The 16,525-nt window shown below is 46.7% G+C and overlaps 1 protein-coding gene across 18 annotated transcripts in view; it reads right to left on the reverse strand.

Annotated features, from left to right (window-relative positions):
• The window catches only part of NCOR1 (nuclear receptor corepressor 1), a 372,787-nt gene that overhangs the window by 24,724 nt on the left and 331,538 nt on the right, over window positions 1-16,525 (reverse strand). For 15 of the 18 annotated variants that reach the window (XM_029611288.1, XM_029611291.1, XM_029611302.1 and 12 more), the window contains 5 exons: window positions 5,638-5,760; window positions 4,490-4,632; window positions 3,662-3,885; window positions 2,825-2,965; window positions 2,464-2,606 (listed from right to left, as the gene is read on the reverse strand). In XM_029611288.1, coding sequence (XP_029467148.1) covers window positions 2,464-2,606; window positions 2,825-2,965; window positions 3,662-3,885; window positions 4,490-4,632; window positions 5,638-5,760 — 774 coding nt within the window. The remainder of the gene's footprint in view (window positions 1-2,463; window positions 2,607-2,824; window positions 2,966-3,661; window positions 3,886-4,489; window positions 4,633-5,637; window positions 5,761-16,525) is intronic. The other 3 variants (XM_029611286.1, XM_029611301.1, XM_029611293.1) reach the window with 2 other exon arrangements.

Below are 16,525 nucleotides of genomic sequence, written 5' to 3' on the forward strand. Positions count from 1 at the left end.
TATACTTATTAATCAGTAAACTGCCAAGAATTGTGGATTGCGTGGTTTATACATTTTTTTTTTAAAATAAAATGTACATTGAATTATTTTTTAATTTCTCTTTTCTCATCTGATCTCCCTCCATTTTCTTAAGTCTCTTCTTCCTGACATTTTTTAATTCTCTCTCCCAAGCTAGGAGAGGATGGAACAGTATGGGAAGGAACAGATGGAGGGAAAGCAAGAAGAGGAATGGGCATGGATGGAGGAAGAGACTACAAAATTATGAAAGGACTTGAACAAGTTAATGTAAATCGATTATTTACTCTCTCAGATAATAGAAGAACCAGGGGGCACTCCATGAAGTTAGCAAGTAGCTCATTTAAAACAAATTAAAGAAAATTCTTTTTCACTCAGCGCATAGTTAAACTCTGGAATTCATTGCCAGAGGATGTGGTTACATCAGTTAGTGTAACTTGGTTTAAAAAAGGTTTGCATAAGTTCCTAGAGGTTAAATCCATAAACTGCTATTACGGTAATTAATAAGCAATAGTAGCTTGTGATCTATCTGTTTGGGTACTTGCCAGGTACTTGTGACTTGGATTGGCCACTGGTGGAAACAGGATACTGGGCTTGATGGACCCTTGGGTCTGACCCAGTATGGCAAGTCTTATGTTCTGATTCTCCCTGCTTCCTTCTGCAGTACCTTCCTCCCAATATCACCTCCTCCTCTCGCTCATGACTCTCTCTTCTTCCATCCATGCCCATTCCTCCTCTTCCCTTCCCTTCCCTCCATCACCATACTGCTCCATCCTCTCCTAGCTCTCCTCCAGTACTATAGTGCTCTCAGCTCATTAGTGCCAAGCCTTACGGTGCCTGCAGTACCTCCTGTTCTTGCATTTTACCATATCAACAGGTTATGCAAATGGGCTACACATCTCAGCATTAGTAAGATGCGATGGGACAAGAATGACAGTGTGGGAAGGCAAAAGAAAGTGACAACCTGTAGCTTAGACTTTACAGTGGTTGCTGTGGCTGCAAAATCACAGGAGCTTGGAGGAGCTTACCATATATGAGTTATAGTCTGTGCATCCCAATGCTGGGCTACAGGAGAAAGCATAATCAAGGCCTCTGATTTGCTGCAATTATCCAACAATGGTGGCTTATTCAGATTCTTCCCCTTCTGCAACAACACACTCCCTCTTCTTCCCCAAGCCACTACCTCTTCTGCTGCCCTCCCTTCCAACCCCTGCGCCCCATTAAGTGTCTCTCTACGACATGTCACCTCCACTTCCCTCCATCTTCTGTGGCTCATCCTCCTCCCATGGCATGGCTTCTCGTCCCTCCCTCATCTATCCCCTGAAGCCTGTTCTCCTCTCTCCTTCTCCTTCTGCAGTGTCTGTTCCCATTTGCTATCCTACCCGTGGGCTCTCTTTTCTCACCTGCAGCCTGCCCCCTCAGCTCCCTCCATTTCTGTGTCTGTTTTGGACCCTGGTCTATCAGTACCTTAGAAAGAAGCAAGCCTAAAGGTATCCCAGATATTGAACAGGGCGAACTGTACTGAGCCCTGGAAATAATTCACAGCAATACAGGCTGAGATGTGTTCTTTGGCCATAATCTATTCAACTCTAGGGTACTGAACGCAAGTTACTCGCCTCACAGTCAATCAGTCTGGGACTCAAGTTGCATCTTTCTAGTAAGAACTGAAGTTAACGTCATTAACAAAGATGTTGCAAAAAACAAAACAAAACAAATAAAGCTGTTCATATTGGATGAAGCAAGCTTTGGTATGGGCAATTACCAGTGTGATTCAAGCTTCAAAGATTTAAATTTTTCCAGTTTATTTCCCGTACATTTTGATTAAACACTTAGCTCCAATTTAGCAATTGCTTTTGAATCAGATTATGTTATAAATTAGGTACTGCCACCAATTAAATGTGATGCCACTCAGGTGACAGAGGGAGTAAGCAGACAGACATGATATTTGCTAGTAATCTACAAGGAACAATTTCCATATTGCCTTCCTCTTTCAAACAAGATCTCAAAATGTTTTACACGATCACAGCAACTGAGAAATATGCTTAGGGCAACATCTAATGGCAGAGTTTATGCCTGCACCACTTCAAAAGTGCAGGAGTAAAATGCTTGCTTACGTCACTGATAAGAGTCAGAATGGAGACTGGGACCCCAGAGATCCAGTTGTCGTCCTGACTCATGTGTTGTAACCAGTCTCCCCCTCCTTACGTATGTAATTATAATCATAATAAAAAGTTTGAACTTACTTTCATATTTGTAAAATGCTTTGCTTCAGTAAACAATTTCCTATTCATATTGAAACTAAATGCTTAAAAATCACACTGGTTGGTTGTAGTTTTCTTGTTGGCTTTAGGCTTAATTCTGTTGCACCTCAACTGTGCAGTGTGCAGGTTTGGGAGGGTTAGTACAACAACGCTGGAAACAGGACGGAGCAAGGCAAGGCCCACTTACCAATGTCAGAGTCACCCCCACCAGAGGAGTTCAACTTACGAAATATCTCCTGCTTCTTCGACTTCACCATGGCAGAGGTGTTTTCCAGCTTGGTGAAGAAGGCAGGCAGGTAGTTAAAATTCCCGGGAGAGCGAGAGTCATTTCTGCAGAGAACGGAAACACACTTCTAGCACAGCTGTGAGAACTCAGGAAAATGAGATTAATGAGCACACCACAGATTAAAATGCATTTCAGATGAGAAGTGAAGTGGATCTGCTGCTGTGAAACTGGTTCATGGCTATAAATGTTAACATCTTTGTTGGGGGAGAGAATGAGTCATGCACAGCTAATGCTCTCATCCCACCAGTCTGATGTTAGATACCTCTGTTCCACGGGCTCAGCTCTCTGGGACAGCAGCAGGATGTGATCTTGCTTCTCATGCGTGATGGTGACCTGAGGAGGTGAGATGGGCTCATAGGGTTCTGAGGAGATGTGACCTCTCTCTGGGGACTTCCCAGGTCTACTGGCAGGACAATGAGGGACACAAATTAATCATGATAACGGACAGCAGTACACGACTCATAAACCTCACTATAACAGTTCTAGTTTATACTGCTACCACTTATGTTGGGTATTCACTATCCTGGGTCAGACAAACATAATTTTGTCTGGTTATGGTGTTAGTATCTTCTGTGACATACACACACAGCATGTTTTTCTCATCTTTGTTGACATCAGAACTTAACCACATTTGGGATCTGCCAAAAATCAAATTCTGAAGGAACAAGACATGAACATCTAGAAGAAGACTTCAGATGGACCAGCATTCCCTTTGTTAATGAAGTCCTCTAGACAGATAAAAGTTGGGGTTTTTTTTAATGCAGATTCCATAATGGTTTTGGGGATGCAGTGTTCCTGGTATTGGAGTTGGACAGAGACTCTCTGGGCAGTTTCTCTGCCCAGAGAGTCTCTTCTGTCCTGCATGTCCTTGAACAGCTACATGAAAAGCTAGTATTTGAATATAATCTGCTTTGAAGTACCGAAAAGCAAATTATATATTCTGTAAATAAAATAAACAATATTGTACAAACACGGCAAGGCATATACGCCGCACGGTGAGGGTCCTGAGTCACGGCAGAAGCCCACAGTTATATTAGAGCCCACAGCAAACCAACCACACCAATACAAAACTGGCACTAAGTTTCCAGAAATGCCTCACCTTCCCCTTAACTTTTCAGGGATGTTTTCGGGGGATACCCTGGAACCTGGCCGCTGATGGTGGACCACCTGTATCTGCGACTCGGGGCTGAAACGATTCGATGCCTTGGAGCGGACCGGCAGAGCTGACGACACTGGTACAGAATTCTGGAATGTAGAGGTGGGAGGTTGTGACGATGCTTGTGTAGGTTGATGGTTTCTGGCAAAATCCTGTGTAATGATTTGCTGGAATTGGGGGTGAGAAAGGAGCTTTGTCAGCACAGAACTTTCTAAAAACACCAGCAGACATTCTCGCATGTTACGCTGCTCTGTGCCTCAGTACGGGGGGGGGGGGGGTGGGGAGAGGAATGGGTTACAGAAATAACTTTAGGTTGATCTGCCTTGAGCATAATCTCAATGGGGAAGAGGTATATAAAACTAAACAAACAAAACTAGCCTCTCCTGAGTTGTGAGCTTATAGAGTCTGCTCAATTTCAGGGGTAGAAATCCACATCTCTGACACTTGTCCCTTTAATCTCTGCTGCCATCTCCCTCTGCTTGGATATTGCAGAGATTGTCTTTTGGCAGGAGGATACAGCTCACGGGTCCCTTGGACATCCAGACGGTATCACTGTCTAATATCCTGGTCCATTCTGATACTGGTATTGAATGACTGATCAAAGGAGGAAAAGCTTTGTGCATTTATTTCACCTTCTAGGATGGATGTCTGCATCCTCTGTCACCTTTTCTTTTATACTCATGCCACTAGATCAGCATTATTATTCTTACTGCGAGGACCTTTTCGGCTACTCAAAACGGATACAACGATCTTGTCAGCAACAGCACCTACACATATGTGATCAGCAAGTGTGATGAGCCGATGGGTCCGAGGAACCCCATCTGCCTGGGAGGAGGGGGGCTGTGGAGGTGAGGGAGGACCCTGCTGTGTCCGATAGCGGTTCATCTGTCCTTCATACTGCCTGCTGGCCTCATCTATGGTAGAGAGAGAAGCAGATGATCAACTGAGGACACTGTCCAATCTCACTGGTGCTTTCGTACAGTTAAGTTACAGCTTAGAGCATGGCATGCCAAGAATTTGTGTGTGTTTGTGTGTATCTATATATATATATATATATAAAGCAGCATACATATACTGAAGCCAGATTTGAACAAAAAATGCAATGCAGCAAGAAGTTAACATGCAGTCTATGTGTGTTTTATTTCAACTGCTACAAGTAGATCAGGCACAAGTTTTAACCATTTTAAACTGATTTATGCATATACATACAGTAAACATGTACACACAATATAAATAAGGTATAATCTTGATTTTATTTTTTTTAAGTCTCCAAAAATTCCTGCTTATCTCTCCCTTGTGTCTGAATGAATGCTACTGAATCTCCATATTTTGACCAAATCTTGTATCTCTGGATATCTCTGGATAATTTGAATTCTTTTGTAGCATCCAGAGATGGGGGTTGGACTTAGCCTCGGTGGCACCCCACATGGCTAGGGGGAAGATGGATTCTCACTGGAGTACTTTATTGTTGAAGCACCAGTCTAAACCTAAACTACAAAGAATAACTGCCTCAAGAAAAAAAAAAAAAAAAAGACTACCAGAGCTTGCAGCCATCAGAGTGGCCTTGGGAAGGGGAGTGATCTGGACCACCAGATCTACACTCCACGGGCACACAGGTCGAGCACACAAAAAGGTCACAGACCTCCGGCTCACCCACCTCAACTGGACAGGGAAGAACCCCACAGGATTCCAAAAAAGACCCCCGGGAGGAAGGCTCAAAAATAAAAATTGCCCAGACTACAGAACTGCAGGTTTAGCACCATCTACCATCTGCTGGAGTCAGAGAAATACTGAGGAACTGCAGGTGGCACCAGGGATTATGAAGCAATGTCAGTGAAACTTTCTCTGTCTCCATCTGCTGGCAGGGATGCATAAACCCAGGAGTCTGGACTGATCCGGGTCCGTACAGGGAAACTCACTTTCTGCCTGGCTTGGTTTCAGTGACTCCTGTTGATAGCTTTCGATTTTGTCCTGCACAGGTGAATTTGCAGGGCTGATCACCTCAATGGGATCTCCAGATGCTTCATAGCGATGAGACGATACTGTGAGACAGGAGACAAAGTAGGAAACATTCACAGAATGGACATGGATATACACATTTTATTATTATAATTAAAAAATTGTATCACACCACCACATCATGAAAGAGATGTATTCCCTTTGCCAATGCGTCCTTCCTAAAAGTATAAAGACCTGTAATTTTGAACCCAAATCACTTATTCATCTTTTATTCCACTTCCCTTCTTTTGAAAGAAAATACAGGGCACACCTGTAATGTTAAGCTTTTAGCACTGCATAACCTTGATGATATCAAAAGTTAAAGGCGTAAACAGACTTCATTATTTGACATATCACTCAATAAGACTTACACAAAGGAGCTGATGTTGGCACCTATGGAGAAAGGATTTGTGTGGCCAGTGGAGGCAGAGTCCCACTTGGAAGAGGGGATGATTAAATCTTCAGAGTGAGGATAAATACAGCCGATGGAGGAAGGGTAACACAAGGAGGAAAGGAAAATTGGTTCTTACCTGCTAATTTTCCTTCCTGTAGTCCCACAGATCAGTGCAGATGCATGGGTTTTGCTCCCCTATCAGCAGATGCTTTACTGTCACTGCATTACTTATGCTAGCATTGCCACCTTCAGTCCTCAGTATGACCTGTACCCAAGCCAAGATGAGATTAACTTACCAAGAACCTCCCCCTACCCAGCCTGAGCAGAGGAAAGATGAACCCCCAACTTGGGCCCCGACAACCTGATAAAGGAGACTGAAAACCTCCCAACTGTACAACTATGTCTTCTTATCTACATGCAGAACAGAGTGGTCTTTCCCAGCGTACAGAGAGGGCAGAGTTCTGGACTGATCTATGCTATTCCAGGAACGAAAATTAGCAGGTAAGAATCAAATTTTCCTTTCCTGTTCATATCCCTGATCAGCCCAGACACATGGGATGTAACCAAGCTCCCCTAAACTAGAAGGGAACCCAAAAGACCCGCTTGCAGCACTCTCCCCCCAAAGCCGGTCGTTTCCGGCACCTGAACATCTAAGTAGTAATGCTATGTGAAAGTGTTCAGGGAAGTCCAAGTTTCCGCCCTGCGACTCTCCTGTGGGAAATCAACTGACCTTCGGGCCCAGGAAGCCACCTGGTCCCTAACAAAATGGGCTGTCAACCCCCTCAGGAATGAGTCACCTGTTACAAATATAGGCTGAGATGATGGTATCCTTAAAAGCCTTGCTGCCTTTGGATGCCCCACCAAAAAGGAAAAACAAGTGATCTGTTCGTCGGAAACTATTGGTAACCTTCAAATACTGTAACAGCGCCTGCACATCCAACAATTGAAACCCAAGCACATGTGTTGCTGAAGCATCCACATTTCGAAAGCAGGAAGCTCTATCATTTGACTGAGATGGAAAGCAGATTCCACCTTTGGCAAACACAAAAGCACTGTCCACAAGCACACCCCTTCCCTCTGAGACCTGTAGGAAGGGATCCCTACAAGACAATGCCTGAATTTCCGAAATCCTCCTAGCGGTACAAATCGCCAACAGAAAGACCCTCTTCAATGTAAGATTCTTCAGCGAGGCCTGCCATAGTGGCTCAAACAGAGGACCACAGAGAAAAATCAACACTAAGTTAAGGTTCCACAAAGGAAACACCCACCGCACCGGTGGATGCAAATGCCACACTCTCTTCAGAAAACAGACAATATCCAGATGCAAAGTCAGAGGCATCCCCTGTACTTTCCCTCGAAAACAGTCCAGGGGAATCACCTTGACTCACAGTTAATTGAAGGCTAACCCCTTCATTAACCCCTCTTGCAGAAAGGCCAAAATACTAGACCAATGCCTGAAAAGGCAGAATCCCTTCCCCACAGCACTAATCCTCAAACATCTTCCACACCTGTACATAAGTCAACGAAGTAGAGCATTGTCTAGCCTCTAGACTGTAACAAGGTAATAATTACCTCCTCCAAATAGCCCCTCAATGTCCAATGATGCCTTTCAAAGGCCAAGCTGTGAGATAAAAGTGAGCTGCTTGATCTGGAAACAATTTGAATCCTGATGGAGTAGACGCTGAAGATGTCCTAGTCTTAGGGGTCCATCCACCGCTAGATTTATCCAATCCATGAACCACGGATGATGCAGCCCTTCTGGAGCTACCAAGATCACTTTCTCTGGGTGAGACTTGATATGCCTTAGCACTCTTCCCCACCATGGGCCACGGAGGAAATACATACAGCAGGACTCCTTCAGTCCTAAACTCCTCCTGAGACTGAAGAAACGGCGAGCCTTGGCATTCTGCTTCGAGGCCATCAAGTCCAGCTGAGGCATGCCCCACTTGGACTGAATGAGATCCATCGCCTAGTCTGCAGCTCCCATTCGCTGGGATATAGAACAGTGCGGCTGAGAAAGACTGTTTGCCCATTTTCTAATCCAGCCACATGAACGGTTGCCAACACCACCAGGTGGTGTTCTGCCCATACAAACAGTTCCTGGATCCTCCCCGATGATTGATAAAGGCTACTGCTGTCGCATTGTTCAACCAATTTAATGTAACTTTACTTTCTACCTTGATGTTAATTGGTTTCCCCTCAGTTACATTGTAAACCGGTACGATAAGACCTAGTCTTGAGCATCGGTATAGTAAAACAAATAAAATAAAATAAATAAATAATAAATAACCACGCAATTATGACAGAAAGAAGAGCAACACATTGTGTATCACTCTCATTCCCAATCAACTGATAGACCAGAATGCTTCCATCGCTGTCCAGTGACCTGGTGCCGTCTGCCCATGGCAGATGGCCTCCCCCAGCCCTTCAAACTGAAATCGGTGGTCACCACTATCCAATCTGGGATTTTCAATTCCCTCCCCGTCTCCAGATGGGCTTGGGAAAGCCACCAGAAGAGATTGGACTGGGATTCCCCTGGTAATGATAGACTAAGCTGAAATTCCTCCAACTGAGGTTTCCAGCAGGACAGTAGCACCCTCTGCAGAGGCCATAGATGCACGAATGCCCAAGGAACTAAATCGAGTATAGAAACCATAGAACCCAGGACTTGCAAGGTTCTGGGAACCAGCAGTTGAAAATCTGTGGACCTGCATCGGCAGCTTTACCATTCTCTCTTCTGTAAGGAACAGCTTGCCTGGGGTACTAAAATGGGCCCTAAGATACTCAGACGACTGGGACAGAACAAAGTGGCTCTTTGCCAGATTGACCACTCAGAGAGACTGCAACATCTGCATCACCAATGGACTGAACACTAACAGATCTCCCTTAACATCATCAGATGAGCCAGCAGACAAAATAGGGATGCAGTAAAATGCCTTTCATTCACAACACAGAGCAGCTACTCACACCCATTACTTTGGTGAAAGCCTGTGGTGCAGCTGCTAACCCAAAAGGGAGCACCCAAAACTGAAAATGCTCCCCTAGTACGGCAAACTGCAGAAACCTCTGTTGTTCCTGTCTTATCGCAATGTGCAGATACTCTTCTGTGAGGCCGAAAGAAGTCAAGAACTCCCCTTTGTGGACCACTGAAATCACAGAGTGCAGGGACTCTCCACACCTTGCGCAACTCCTCCTGAAAGTCCGATGAGGCCAGGTCTGAAGGAAGGGGACAAGGCATCACAAGTGCCTCCTCGAGTCTCTGAGGAGGCATGGTGCCCAGCACCAATATCGGTGGGGAATGCCTGTGACTCCCGGGTTTATTGGAGGATGGGACCTCCATGCCACGGGGTCGCTTCGGTGGTGGTACAGCAGCCGCCGGTACCGCACAGGAACCAGAGCCATGTGCCGATGGCGATCGGTGTCGATGCTTACAGGATCTCCTATGGTGCTTGGCCCGGTCTTTCCCCAGCGCCAAGGCGGCAGAGGATCCCGATGTCCTAGAAATCGGTGAGACCATGGAGGACCAGTCACCATTCCCTCGGACTTTAGAAGATGATGCCGGGGGTGTAGCGAGGGGGAGTGCATCGAGCAGCTCTCCTGAAACCCCAGGGGTTGATGATTCAGACGCGGGTGTGGATGGAGCAGACTTCTTGGGACCAAAATGTTTCTCCATTTTATTGAGTCGAACATGATGGCCCTTGGGGGTCACCTGATCGCACAGTCGACACCCTCGGATGTCAACGTGATGCCCCCAGGCACAGGATGCAAACCTCATGTGGATCTGTGATAGACATGGTCCGTGGGCACGGGGGGCACAGACGAAAGCTGGAGGATGCCATGAAAAACAGCCAGCACGTGGTTGATGATTGGGGGGCCACCATTAAGCAGGATGCTGGGAATCGACCATGAAGATGGAAGAAAAATGTTTACGTGCCACGCCGAGGAGAGACACCAACCACGAAGGGAGACCAGATGATGGACCGGGAGAAAAATTGCGAATTTAAGCACAAAAAGAGCAAAAAAACAGAGCTCCAAAAAACCACGAGGCAAATGTACCGTCGAAAAAGAGAGACTGAAGGGGGACCTTGCGTGGATAGTGGTATGCTGGGCATAATGCTCAGTGTGCCAGTCAAAGCTTCTAGAAACTTTGACAAAAGTTTTCCGTGCCGGGCTCCATCTGATGATGTCACTCATCTGCGAGGATTACCATCCTGCTTGTTCTAGGAGAAATAGTGGAAACTATTCTAAAGATCAAAATCACAGAGCATATAGAAAGATATAGTTTGATGGAACACAGTCAGCATGGCTTTACCCAAGAGAAGTCTTGCCTCACAAATCTGCTTCATTTTTTTGAAGGGGTTAATAAACATGTGGATAAAGGTGAACCGGTAGAAGTAGTGTATTTGGATTTTCAGAAGGCGTTTGACAAAGTCCCTCATGAGAGGCTTCTAAGAAAACTAAAAAGTCATGGGATTGGAGGTGATGTCCTTTCGTGGATTACAAACTGGTTAAAAGACAGGAAAGAGTAGGATTAAATGGTCAATTTTCTCAGTGGAAAAGGGTAAACAGTGGAGTGCCTCAGGAATCTGTATTTGGACTGGTGCTTTTCAATCTATACTAATAAACGAAGCTTGACCGACGTGCCGCAAATGCGCAGTAGAGACCAGCTCTACCGCACATGTGCGGGCGAGCACGTCGGTCTGAGCCAGCGTCAGAAAAAAAGAAAAAACAATGGCGGCGTCCAGTGGCAGCGGCGGCGGCGTTGGGTGGCGGCGTCCGGTGGTAGCGGCGGCGGGTGGCAGCGGCATGGCGGCATCCAGCGGCGGCGGCGTTGGGTGGTGGCGGCGTCCGGTGGTAGCGGCGGCGGGAGGCGGCGGCGGCGGCATTGGGTGGCGGGCGGCGTCCGGTGGTAGCGGCGGCGGCGGCGGGTGGCAGCGGCATGGCGGCGTCCAGCGGCGGCGGCGTTGGGTGGCGGTGGCGTCCGGTGGCGGCGGGTGGCAGCGGCGGCGGCGGCAGCGAGGGAGGAGAGAGAGAAGGAGGGACTGACAGAGAGAGGGAGGGACTGAGTGAGAGGGGAGGAGAGAGAGGGAGTGGGACTGAGTGAGAGGGAGAGAGGGAGTGGGACTGAGTGAGTGGGAGGGAGGGAGTGGGACGGAGGGAGAGGGGGGACTGAGTGAGGGGGGAGGGAGATAGAGAGGGAGTGGGACTGAGGGAGGGAGTGGGACATAGAGGGAGAGGGGGAGGGAGTGGGACAGAGGGAAAGAGTGGGACTGAGGGAGAGAGAGGGAGGGAGTGGGAGAGTGGGAAGGAGTGGGACAGAGTGAGTGGGAGGGAGGGAGTGGGACAGAGTGAGAGGGGGAGGGAGTGGGACTGAGGGAGAGGGGGAGGGAGTGGGGACTGAGGGAGGGAGTGGGACTGAGGGAGAGTGGGAGGGAGGGAGTGGGACTGAGGGAGAGTGGGGAGGGAGGGAGTGGGACAGGGAAGGAGTGGGACTGAGGGAGAGGGGGAGGGAGTGGGACTGAGGGAGAGTGAGTGGGACTGAGAGAAGGAGGGAGGGAGGGAGTGGGACTGAGGGAGAGTGGGAGAGAGGGGGGAGGGAGGGAGTGAGACTGAGTGGGAGGGAGGGACTGAGTGGGAGGAGTGGGTGAGAGGGAGGGAGGTAGGGGGTGGAGGGGAGAGAGAATGAGGGGGAGGTGAGAGACAGAGGGATGTAGCCCGTTTTAACGGGCTTAACGGCTTGTATATTTATAAATGATCTAGAAAGGAATACGATGTGTGAGGTAATCAAATTTGCAGATGATACAAAATTATTCAGAGTAGTTAAATCACAAGCAGATTGTGATAATCGCAGGATGACTTTGCGAGACTGGAAGATTGGGCATCCAAATACAGAAGAAATTTAATGTGGACAAGTGCAAGGTGTTGCATATAGGGAAAAATAACCCTTGCTGTAGTTACACAATGTTAGGTTTCATATTAGGAGCTACCAGCCAGGAAAAAGATCTAGGCATCAGAGTGGATAATACATGGAAATTGTCAGCTCAGTGTGCTGCGACAGTCAAAAAAGCAAACAATCGGGCCGATACAGTAATGTTCACGGGAGAGACGCGCCTGACGGCCTTTGCGGTCATCTGGTCACAGACGACACCCATGGACGTCATGCAAGGCCCCCAGGAAGAGGATGCAAACCTCATGCGGATCCGTGATGGACATGGTCCGCGGGCACTGGGGGCACTGCCAAAAACCAAACGAAGCCATGGAAAAACACCCGGCGTGCGGCCGATGACCAGCGGTCACCGTGAAGCGGGAAGTCGGGAATTGACCGTAACAAAAGACAAAAAGGTAGTGAAAAAAAACCTACCGAGGAGGCATCGACCGCAAAGAGGGACCAGACGAGGAAGAAGGGAAAAAACCCTGAAACTCTTGAGAAAATAAGAAAAGAGAGGAGCCCCACAAACCATGAGGCAACTGCACCACAGGAAAGAAAAGACTGAAGGGGGAACTCATGTGGACACACGGATAGTGGCATCCTGGACATGCTCAGTGTGCTGGTCAAAGCTTCTAGAAACTTTGACAAAAGTTTTCCGTGCTGGGCTCCATCGGATAATGTCACCCACATGTGAGGACTACCATCCTGCTTGTCCTAGGAGAATAGCCACTACTATTACTGGCATCAGTAGCATGGGATCTACTTAATGTTTGGGTACTTGCCAGGTACCTGTGACTTGGATTGGTCACTGTTGGAAACAGGATGCTGGGCTTGATGGCCTTTGGTATGATTCAGTATGGCAATTTCTTATGTTCTTATGATGGGGGAGGAAGACGGTGATGATTATGTCAATGGGAGGGGGGGGGGGAGGTGAGGGAAGAGATGAGGAAATGGTTGGAAGAGTAACGGCAAAGTGAACCCTATGCTAGGTGTGCTGCAAAACAAAAAAGGTTGGGAAGCACTGTTGTAGATACCCGGAAAACCTGATTCAACATTTTTTGGAAATCTATCTTTTTTGATATAATGGTTGAAAATTTACTTTAAAAAAAATGTTTTGCTCATTATTAGTTCAGCGATGTGGGTTCTTTAGAAACATCTTGTTATTACCTGCATTTGTGGTATTTTTTGGTTTCCTTCACTGGCTACAGCAAGGCTAATTTGAATGAGGCTTCATGCATTCAGTTGCTTCGCACCCAGTTTATGGAACAATATCTCATAGGATTCGCAAGGAACCCCATTACTCTTCCTTTCAAAAAAGGATCAAAACCTGCCTATTCAGTCAAGCCTTCCCCTGAACTCTTCATTGCCACCCATTTTACTGCTAGGTATTCTCCATTAACTATGAAAACAGCATTCTATTTTATGCACCCTGTTTACCTAATTGCTAGAGATGCTCTCTATACTATGATATCAGTGTACACTTGCTACCTACTGTATATTTTTTGATTTGTTCAATTCCCAGTTTAATGTTATGGCCTTCCCCTTCCTCACATCTTTCTTTGTAATCTGCTTTGTGCCTTTCTTTGGAAAAGACAAACTATTAAATAGAAATAAATAAAAAAGCAAAGCTGCATACCTGTGACAGCCGTTCTCCCTGGACAGCACAACATACAACCACCCAAGACGGGTTATGTCATCTGTTGGCACAGATACAATCGCTTTTCTCCTCTAGCCCAGAAACTTCTGGATTCTCTTCTAGGCATGCACGGGGTTTCCCATGCTACTGCGCAACTTACTTAGTTTAAATCTAAGCTTAGAGTTCAACATTTCCCTGGGAGGAGGGGGGGGGGGGGGGTTATGCAGCTGTATGTCCTGCCATCCACAGAGAACACCTATCACAGGTATGCAACTTTGCTTTTTCCATGGACAAGCATCACATTACAGCCACACAAGATGGAACTCCTCAGTTAAGGTTTTTTTTTTTTTTTTGCAACCCGTTAAACAGGTGTGGGAAGATGTAGAGTCAACACAAAATGTTGCTAAGGATGGATTGTTCAAATTTACTGTCTATGTGTGACTCCTGTTCCAAACAACAGTGTTTCACACAAGTGTGTACTGATGACCATGTGGCAGCTTTGCACACTTTTTGAATGGATTATAAGTGTGCTAAGGACAATGTGACTACTCACAGGTGATGTGCTTTTTGTGTGTTGTGGACTTTGATCACACTTTGTAGTATATGTATGGGTTATATAGTTGATTAGCTATTTAGATAAAGTTTGTTTTTGTTACTGCTGTCCCTCAGTTGTTTTCATCATTCTAAACAAAACCATGAACCAGCGCTGCATATCATATGAGGCGCTAAGAAATCAGTCAAACAGGTAACAAAACCAAGTCCGTACTGCAGCCCGGATGTAGCCACAATTGCTAAGCGGTAGCTCTAAAGTAGCTCCTTCAGATGTAAAGAAAAACTGTTCCAGAGGCGAGATCACCCTTGATCCTTCTGTGGGGAGCGACGGACATCGGACTGCCTCCTCAGTCTCTTTCCTCCCTTATCCGCCCGTTGCTATCTTGGTGCCATGTCCATTTTTCCCATGGCCGACGCCATCTTGGGAACCTGGAATGATGCAGGGATTTGCGCCTTGTGGAAGACCTCCGCCGCCTCCGCCAAAGTTTTAATCTTATATGTCACTCCTTGAGCTTGAAACAGGAGCCCAAAAGGGAAGGTCCAGCGGTATTTTATATCCTTCACCCGCAATGCTGTTGTGACTTCCCTTAAGGCATACCGCTTCTGTAGTGTGATTGGCGCCAAATCTTGATATATGGAGAGTTGCTGATTATTCCACTGGATTTCCTTCTGGGATCGTGACGCAGCATAAACCCTCTCCTTAAGTTGGAAGCTATGGAAGCAGATGACTAGATCTCGTGGCCTCTGCGCTGGCCCAGCACACGATGCGCACGCTCCAGGAGCACCTCCGGAATGGCTGCCTGTGAAGCGGCTGCGCTATCCTGGGCCCCAGTAAGCAAATGGTGGCAGATTTGTTTGGCTATATTTGCTGCATCAGAAAATTCTGGAGTGTCTGGCACTCCCCTTATACGAAGATTGTTTCGCCTGTTTCTGTTTTCTAGATCTTCTATTTTCTCTTGAAGCTCTAAAATATCAGAATGGTATTGTGCTCCTTGGGACTGTAAAGTGTTGAGGGCTTCACCATGTGTGTCAACCCGGGTTTCCACTTCATCTACTCTAGTCCCTAGTGCCGCCAAATCTTCTTTTAAGTCCGCCACGGAGGCCATAATGTCCTGCTTATGCTGTTTTTTGTCCTTCCTAATTTCCATAAACCACTGCCGTACCTCATCCCGTGTGAGAAAATTATCTGCTGGGGCAGCAGCCCCGCCGTGCATCGCCGCTCGGGTCGCCATTGCATCTTCGCTGTCTCCTGCACTTAAATCGCCATCAGAGGCGCCATCTTGATCCGGGTCCGGCGGCAGCTTGCTGTATGAAAATTGCCGGAGATCGGCGGTTTTGCGTTTTGTGGCCATCAAAAAAAAAGGTGGGCTATCACTTAGAGTAGTACTCCCGAAAGTTTGGCGAATTTCCACCCGGTTTGCGTCTTTTTCGGCGGGTTGTGGGCTCACGGGGGATCAGAGCTCGGCAGCTAAGCGTCTGCTCTCATCGGCTGTGTTAGAGCGCCCCCCTTCTTTCCATCATTCAATATGAAAAACTGTAGAGTTGTGTAATGGTTTAGTTCTGTCAAAGCAGAACAAAAGTGCTCTTATAGCATATGGGTTTGCTGATCCCAATGTGCTTTGAGGGTACTATTGGGCATATCTCATTGGCTTAACTTGCATTGTGGAGGCCACATGCCCCGGGGAATTTCCTGTATCTCCATGCTGTAATGTAGGGAAAACCTTTCAGGGTACTGATGTGTAATTTGAGCTTCATTATTCTGTGTGTTAAGTATGCCTTGCCTATGAATTCCATGTGTTGGCTGCAGAGAGGCTTTTTGGAAATTGATTAGGAAGCCTAGAGTGTGTAGGAATGCAACTACATGGTTTACATCTGTTATGATGGATCTTAGATAGCACTGCTGAAGCTTTCAGCACTGAGTCTTCTACATCATCTGGTTGCAGCGCCAACCTAGAGTCTCGGCATTTTCACACTGGAGATCTACCTTCTTGACTTGTTTGAACATTCAGAAGGTGGTGAACGTTGGCACTTATGTTTTGATTCCTTATGCTCTGAAGAACTTTTAAACTCAAAGCAGAGCTTGAGGTACCTGTAAATAAGGGCCCTCAGGGACATTCTGCTACAGGGGCCACAGATGTGCTGTTGTGGTCTGGTCCAAGGCAGTGGATTGGATACAACAATCTTGCTGATCTGAAATTGTCATTTTTATGACAACTTTTTTGCAAACTTCAAAGGGGCATTTGCTTTTTTTTTTTTTTTTAAGATTACAGCTTGTTCTACCATAGTTGTTTCTTCCAA

The sequence above is a fragment of the Rhinatrema bivittatum genome, chromosome 8 (assembly GCF_901001135.1).
Source record: "Rhinatrema bivittatum chromosome 8, aRhiBiv1.1, whole genome shotgun sequence".
Taxonomy (NCBI): domain Eukaryota; kingdom Metazoa; phylum Chordata; class Amphibia; order Gymnophiona; family Rhinatrematidae; genus Rhinatrema; species Rhinatrema bivittatum.